This window comes from Plasmodium inui, assembly GCF_000524495.1.
Source record: "Plasmodium inui San Antonio 1 unplaced genomic scaffold supercont1.53, whole genome shotgun sequence".
In the NCBI taxonomy this organism is placed as follows: Eukaryota; Apicomplexa; class Aconoidasida; order Haemosporida; family Plasmodiidae; genus Plasmodium; species Plasmodium inui.
The window spans coordinates 45,508-54,258 of NW_008481887.1; the positions used below are offsets into that span (position 1 = coordinate 45,508).

At 38.9% G+C, this 8,751-nt stretch overlaps 2 protein-coding genes across 2 annotated transcripts; both read right to left on the reverse strand.

Annotated features, from left to right (window-relative positions):
- Positions 1-662: 662 nt before the first annotated feature.
- Positions 663-1,137, reverse strand: C922_05298 (hypothetical protein; the record flags this gene model as incomplete). Its single annotated transcript, XM_008820869.1, has 2 exons — positions 663-882; positions 1,055-1,137. The coding sequence occupies 2 exons, from the start codon at positions 1,135-1,137 to the stop codon at positions 663-665; spliced, it is 303 nt and encodes a 100-aa protein (XP_008819091.1).
- A 128-nt stretch (positions 1,138-1,265) lies between these two features.
- C922_05299 (hypothetical protein) lies at positions 1,266-1,998 on the reverse strand (the record flags this gene model as incomplete). The annotated part of the gene is made up of 2 exons (XM_008820870.1): positions 1,266-1,490; positions 1,724-1,998. Coding segments are annotated over 2 exons (500 nt in total), but the record flags the coding sequence as incomplete, so codon positions are not given.
- Between the last annotated feature and the right edge of the window lie 6,753 nt (positions 1,999-8,751).

An 8,751-nucleotide genomic window follows, 5' to 3' on the forward strand; every position in this document is an offset into this window, starting at 1 on the left:
GAAGTGTCTTTAAGAGGTGATCTTTCTTTAATTTGTAATAATAGACGCAGAATTTGTTTTCCTTTTTAAATGTTATTTCTGTTGTGAGAGGAGATTTGTTTATTTTTTCCCCGTTCTGTACTTTTTTGGGGCCATCCTTTGCCCGGGGAAAGGATTTTTTCTGGGGAGACCATACGGATATTGGAGGGATGGATTCCTTGAGCTCCTTTCTGTTTTATCTGATGTTCCTGTTGACTAATGCTTTGGATCCTGGTTTTTTATCTTTTTATCTTTTATTTTTTTGGTAGTTTTCTGGTCGACTACTGCTTTTAACCATGGGACCTATTAAATCTGTTCTTTCGGGTCTATTCGTTCCTTATAGAGGGAAGTGAGCCCGCAGTTATTCGCGTCTGGATATTTTTCTCTTCCGTCCCTGTAGTCTCCTGGTGTTGAACTTGGCAGTATTGGAGCTCCCTGTATATTATTACTGCTTCCTAGGTTATTTGCTGCAGTTTCTTCGTTTATTGCGATTTCTGCTTTTAGTTTGTCCAGTGAGTTTTGTCCTAATCATTTACTGAGGCTGGGGAACTGATCCTAATTTATATTGCGGAGTCCCTTAGGGATCCTGACTTCGTAATACTGACTACGATTGGGTGCATAAGAAATTAGACAGATATAAAGTTTTATATTTTTTTGTGTAATCCTTCGTTTAAATTCTTATTTATGTTGTACTTCGGGTTTATGTCATTAGATCCGCTGTTTGTTTTTGGATATTGGTCGGGAATTTTTGCGAATGGGTATTGGATGATTTTGCCCTCCGGATGTTTTGGAATTGTGTCATTATCGCCTGAGGTTGCTGCTATTGAGGGGGTTCTTATATACTCTCCTGATACTTCCATCTCTCTAATAGGTGTCTTTGGATATTTTTCCTCCTTGAGTTTGTTGGGGGTGTGGCTAACTTGGAGTCCTCTTCTTATCATCCCCTTGGACCCCTCTCCTAAATATGCCAGTGATGTGGTTAATACATTTTATTTTTTGCATCCAGAGTACTGGTGTATTCTTAAGGTAACTTTACCTTAGGTAGTCTCTTCCATCCTTGTTGGTGGCCTCATTAATCTTCAATTGTTTCTTGGATTCCTGTTTCTTTCCTCTTCTCATTAGGCTTCAGAAAGGTTCTGCCTTCTTTTTCCTTTCGGTTATACGGGCTCCTTTTTTTCTGCCCTCCCCGCTGCGGTTCGTGGCCTGGGCTTTGCATCTTTGATCGGTTGTTTTATCGGGTGAGGTATCTAAGTATTGGGATCTATCTTCCTCAGTCTTATCGACTTCTCGGTCCTCTTATTGAGGACGTCCTTCTTCCACTTGTCTAAGCCGGAAAATCTGAGCCTTCGGGTTTTGGTTGTCATCCCCCAGTCCTTGTCTTGTTTGGGGGGCTTTGGGAGTTCCCCTGGAAATATAATCAAGTTCCAACCTCGCTGGTGGGTACTGCTCTTCAAGATTATTCTTGTGGCTCTCTCTTATAGGGGCGGCGGGGGTTGGGGGTGCCTGCTGTTATGACGATTCTTCGCCTATAGAGTCCTTCTGGCGGGAGAAATGATATACTCCTTCCTTATCTTAAGTTGTTGGTATAATCTGTTGTCTCCTGTTTTGGATTTTTGCCCCCTCTCCAAGCCCTCAATTTGTACAGTATTTGGGGTTTCCCTTGTTCTTCGATTTTTTCTTCGGTTCAGAGTGTTCTAGTTGTGACCTTGCCTGCATTTCCTGACTCTGGTTTCGTTGGGATTTGGTATCTCATGGAGCTATTGCTCCTCTTGGGAGGTTCCGGCGTGCTCTTTGGGTATCCTACGAGGGGGTTCCTGTCCTGCCCTTGAGGTTGTTTGAGTTGATGGAGTTCAGGAGTATAGAGCCCTGGTTCCTCCTGGGTGATCTTATTATTCCACTTAGAATGCAAAGGACTGTTACTTCTTCCATGGGATCTGTCTTCTTTACCTGCTGCATACTTTTCAGGGTGGGCTGCGTCCTCTCACGGGTTGGGTATCCTCCTGAAGAGTGTGTGGCAGAGTGTGTGGCAGAGTTTGTGCTGTCGGTTTAGGTGAATTTCTCCCCGGATCCGCTGGAACAAGGTATTGTTGTTAATTCTCCCGGCGCGGAAGTTTTGGGGTCCTCTAGTTTACCCCCTTTAGTTCCGTCTTTTCTTAGTTTTGCTTCGTATTTCTTATGCTTCTTTTTGCCTTTTGAATTTGCTCTTGGGGGGGGGGGTTGTTTTTTTCGCTCTAGTCATTAACCTTCCAAATCCCTCTTAGGCTTTATGATCGGGGGTTATAGCTTCTTTTTCTTTAATAATTTCCGGCTTCTACTCTTTCTCTTGTCTTTGTTCTCTGTTCTGTCTAGTGCTCCTCTTCTTTTTTATTTCAGGCTCGTCGAGGGTGTCCTTGTGTGGTTTCCTCAATCACTCTGCCTTGTACGGTGAATTCTACTGGAGGTATTCTCTGTATATGCCCTTTGGTTAATGCTAATCCACTAGCTCCTAGGAGTTGGTCGTCCCATGGTTAGGAATTTGTCCCGGTTATGGTATGTGTGGGGTTCTTCCTTCTTGCGACCTTTGGGTTCTCTTTTTCAGTTTCCTATTGAATGTGCTCGTGTCACTAATACCTTCATTATTTATCATTTCTTCAACTACTCCTATTAATTCCTCGCTTATTGTCCTCGCCCAGCTATTCCTATCTAACTGTTTCTATTTCTTATGAGCTGCTGCTTTTTCGTCCTTATTCTGGTAGGTGGGTTGGGGTTGAAGCTTTTTCGCTTTTTATATTATATAGGAGGCTTGTGTCCTTTTAGCCTCATGAATTATTTTATGGGCTCCATTTACTATCTCTCTCCTATATATAGATACTTCGATATCATTCCATAATGGGAAGTGTGGCTGTCCTTTGTGCTTTTCGTATCAAGGTTTGGTTCCTTATTGGCATTTACCCTTGTTTACTAACTTTATATTTTATAAGTATCTCATATATTTCCTATGGAATTCCGGGTAACTTGGTCTGTTATATATACCTATCCTTATTCATTCCACACCCCCTTTGTTTTTTTTTTATTTACTTCTTCTTTGTATATATTCTAGTATTAGTCTTAGTTCATCCTTACCCGTATTGGTTTCTTCCCTTTGTCTTGTTTTTAGCTTGTTAATAAGATATAATCTTAATTATCGTATTGTATTCCCCCCTGTTTGGATCCTTCCATGCATGGAGAACTGCATGTTTCCCCACGGCTAAATCTGTAGGATTAATTCTCTTTTGCCCATCTGCTTGTTGGTGTTTTCCTAGCAGTTTATTGTTCCTTGATTTCTAGCCCTTCGTCATGTGAAAATATATAACTGTATATTCGTCATATGGTCTATGCTTGTAGAGGGACACTTGGGGTAAAATTCGGATATTCTTCTTCTGCCCTTCCTCTCATTCTTTTTCCTTCTTGTTTCTTCCTGTTGCTTTGTCCCGTGTTCCTTCCTTCTTTAGTTATTACTGTATACTGATTATTTTAAATATCCATTTATGATGTTCATTTTCATACGTCTCATTCCTTCATATTGCTTATTAAACCTGCTCCAGTGTCTATAGTCTTCCCCTTCGGCTCTTCTCGGTACCTCCTCCTTGCTGTGTTTGCCTGTGTTCTCACTCTGTTTCCTGGTTTACACTAGTTCCTCCTATTTATGGGCGCTTATTGCTTAATCTATTTTATTATGGCGCAAATTCCATACTTTTTGTTCCCCTCCTTCTTCTCCTTTGCTTCCTTGGGTTGTCCCTCTATTTCTCTTATAATATAGACTATGTCCTATTAGTAAATTCCTAACCATTATATGATTTTTCCACGCTATGTTCTATCCTCTTGTTTATCTACTCCTTAGCAGGTCACGACAGCTGTTTTTATATCATCCCTCATGATATGCTATATAGCAAAGAAAATATCATATAAGCGACAACATTCTGTATCCAGGTATTTAAAAAGTTATTCTTCCGCCTCCTGGCGGGTAAATATATATTACGATAATGTATCGAAACATGAAGAGTTGCCTGTATATTCAGATGATCCCCACAACAACTCACCAATACTTTCGAAGATTCGGGTTAATTAATCACGTGGAATAACACACAATAGGTTCATAAAACTATTCTGCTCATTATTAAGGGAGGGGATTTTTCTATTATTGTCTATCTGCCCATATAGCATTACACTTAAACCTCATATAAAAACCATATCACTGCCAAAATGATCATGTATTTATTCACTTCTCATTTTTCAGAAGAATCTCATAACTGTATGAGCTCGTAAGACTCCTTCATAGGATATGTCCTTATGTCAATAGGGGGATGTAGTCACTTTATAGGCCCATACACTCCTATGCATAAATGGGGTTAGGAATCCCATTTAACATTCTACATCCTCCTGTGGTGTATAAGGAGACGCCTGTTATAGCATCATCTATAGTTTTAGATACAGACAAAAATGAAGTTATTGTACGATTTATTATAGTCCATGGACTCAGCACAGATTCAAGATATTATCTGTACTTACTCCTTTGGTTATATGTTAGAAAAGAAGAAACCCTTGATTTCATATATGCATTCTGTCACAGGAAAATATGTACTGCTCACATTATTCCTTAGGTACCACCCTTACTGCGTTTCTGGGTTCTATGCTCTGGGTGCAGTGTTTAATCTTCATCCCCTGAGCATCTTTCCCTGTATCCTCTCTTCTTGTGTTGTCTTTTCTGTATGTATTATCTATGTACTTTTCCCTTTAGACCTTTCCACTTTGATCGTCATGTTGATATCTCCACTGGTTTTTGGTGTATTTATATGCTCTTACATATATCTCTTTTCGTTTCCTGAAGTAGATAATTTCCTCAAATATGTCAGTTGTATTCGTATATACATTCTATTATAGTCATCGGCTCGTATATGGTTGCTCCCCCCCTCTTTAGCTTAATGATTCTTTAATATCTTATGTGTATTCTTATGCTTATTTTATCCCCTTGGCGCCTTCTATGTTATTATTATTCCTAACTCTCCACGAGAAACAGCCCGTTCTATATAGTACTATTCCTTTTATAATCTCCTATTCCTTTTTAGAGTATAAGAAATTTAATCTTTTATTTTACATAATTGTTATATTTTAATAGTACCCCATCGATCTCGAGTTTTCTTAGGAGAAAAATATTACAGATTAAGGCGGATGTGCAAATGTTCCGTAATCATTTCTTCTTAATAGTACCCGGATAATTATTGAATCTATATTACAATAATATTGAGAGGGAATAATCACAGTTCACGACGTATTACTGTGCTTACAATGTTACTTTGCCTATAAAAAGTTCTTCCTATATATAAGCACCCTCGGTATGTTGAAACCCCTTTTAGTGATAGTATCCCTCAGTTTCCTATACAGCATGAATAGCTTTAGGATTGGTATATGCGTATTCATGGAATGGAATTATTTCACAAGCCAGTGTATTGGTGAAATGGTATGATCTTTACAAGGGCCGTCCTTCTCAAGGAATTCGACTCTCCAAACCTTTGTATTATCTTAAACAATTTTCCTCCTCACACAACACTGTCCTACATAGAATATTACACTTGACAGAAGCTTATCCACTAAACAGTTGTTGTAAGGCCGATTCCTACAGTTAAGTCAAATATACCGCAGTGATCATGTATCTTGTATATATTTGTAACGCTTAGTGATTTGAACCCCTCCAAGAATTCCGCTGAATCCACTCTATTATCTCTTACTAAATATCTCTTTTTAAATTATGGTGCCCCCTGCTTTAAATCTTAAGGACTCAACAATAGGAACTCTCGGGATTGTCCTACTGTTTATGCAGTGATACTCTAGAGAAATGTCTCCTTCTCACATACTTAATAATGGTCGCGAAAAATATACTCCTTATACATTAGTCTTCCAAGGAAGTGTATATCCTTCGCCTCATTCTATTCTTCAAATAATAGCACCTGTTGTCCTAACTTCTCCATATAAACGTATTCTAGTCATAGAACCCGCACGATTTTGTTCCTGATATCATGGTTCCCCATGGAGATGTGTTATCTTCAGGCTCTAATAGTCTCCAAATAAAAAAACTGTAAAATATGAACCTCGTGCAGAATAATATTCAGGAGACATGTATACAGTACACAAAATAATACTGGAGGTATAGACTTATGGTTCATATAATAGGACTTTATGCTAAGCGTACATTCCACAGGCCCGTAGTCCTGGGGGGAGCGATATTTTTTAAATAATACTACGCATAAATCATTATTCCTCAATTAGTCACGTTCTCCAATTAGTCGTATCTAAAACGCTATGTTATGAGGCCTTCACATAAAAGCATTCCTGCGACACTGTACATTACAAACAGCATTTCCGCTAGAATCCTTGCATTGTCCATATGCAAGTATTTCTGCTTCTATTGTATTACTCCGGTAATAATACATTCGACACAGCTATAGCGCTTGCACCTGCTCGTGATTAATGGCTTGCTCTTTTGGTTAGAATTTAGCCCCCAATTGTTCACATAATACTATTTCATAGAGATCTATACTCATCAATGACTGGTGTCGCCCAAAGAATAGGAACCGAAATTTGGAAGACATAGTCCGCAATTCACACACTTTTGCATTTTCGATGGGAATATTGTAGGAAAATCCTTATCTTTCAAAGGACGGTTTTTGAGAATATCCGTATCCCTCATACAATACTGTATTTTGAATATCATTGCACTCCACAGAATGCCACTTCTCATTTTCCCTTCTCCTTACATATCATATGAGTGCAGGAACAATAATTTCTTTCAAATGAATGTGCTACAACCTCTGTGTTAGTTATAAAATATTTTCCCTTCCTTACAATAACAGCATAACCGGTAAACCTATACAATAATATTCCTGATACAGCTGTATTCTTTATCAGCATCGACACTTTAGACACATGTGTACTGTTTATATCATCATACCTTCCCTATAATAATACACCCAGTATATTCGTCTACTTCTTACAATGGATTCCTTTATACATTACCATCCTTGCCAGGGACGACGGATAAAGTTAATGATACGGCATGCATGTCCATACACTTTAAATGATAGTACTCCTTGTACAGTAGTACTCATTCTACAATGTTATGCTTAATATATTGATACTCCACAAACATCCCCACTATTCACATAATAGTACTCTGGGAATGTTACCAGTGGGAGCGAATAAGTAATTCTTAGACAATACTCCTTCACGCACATGTGTACACTTCCTGCAAAGGTACCCTCCTAATAATAGGGGTTCACACATTATACCTCTGTTAACATAATAACACTCCAGGGAGTGCTATTAATTCCGGAATAGGGTGCTTTCCCTATAATAGAAGCCTAAACAATAGGCCATGAGGTTCCACCTCTTTTAATAATTGTGCATGGGGGGTATCCAGAATCCCACCACAATTGTGCACTCCAGGACATCACACTAGGGAGATATGAGTACAATCACAAGACTGCGCCGCAGATCATCGGTATGTTTTATAGAATTATGCCCCTAAATGGACAGTACTTTGGAGATATCAGTAGAGATCAACCATTAATACATTGATATAACAGTACTACGAGAATTTCCGCATTCGTCATCATGGGAAATGGGAACACATCAATACTTCCTTGTCATCTACCCTTGTAGAATATGCATCCACTTCATAGAATATTACCCTACGAATAATGACACCCCTCGAAAATCAGTATTCTTGACACTATAATACGGTTAACATTATTGTAGCCCTGGCATAGCTCTACTGTTTAGACAAAATGTTTGGAGGCCAACTGTCGGATCTGCAGAATCGCCCAAGTTAGATCATCCAGTCATTAAACCAACATGACAACCCTTCAAATAATGGTATTCCAAGGACAGTTGTACTCATCAGGACAAACTATTCTGTACATAACATCAGTGCTCTTCAAGTAATCGTGCAATTCACACATCCATGAGTCCCACAAAAGTGTACCTCCCATACGGAGGTACTATGGCAACTTCCACACGTTGCGTAACGGTTGGCCCTCCTCATACGGCACAAAGCTAAGTCATAAATTCTACACTTCCCCTTACATTACTTAATACTATGGGATTAACTTTACCACTCATCGAATGGCATCGTACCAGCCATATCAGTCATCTTTAGATATGAGTACTATACATACATCTATAGTGTCCCCATAACAGTACTCCAAGTCATGAATACTCCTTCAGCGAATATCATGTTCAAATGGAAGTATTATCCACAAAACAGTACTGTAAACAGGACGGTACTTTGTGTATTATCGTACTTTATCAAAGAATTGTAGTCCAAGGGTAATCTTACTCATAAAGGCAGAAAACTCCATATATCATGGTTCCGTCTGTATAATAGCACTCAAGGTGATCCATATAGATCCACTACTTCTACCTTTACAGAACAGTACTATGGGGACTTCCGGATTCCTCACCATTGAGAAAGTAGAGACAATGGTACTCCCTAAACAATAGTTATACTGGAATATCCATGGACTTCACAGAATAGGGCCGTCCATGTAATGAAAGAATAAACCATGAATCCTTCACATACAATAGTACATGCACCACTATACTCGTCACATAATAGTAGTACACTTATATCCACGCACATTACTAGGAATGGAAATCAACACCAGTATTGTACAAATAATGGTACCCCAAGTCCACTTGTTCTCTTCAAATACTAATACA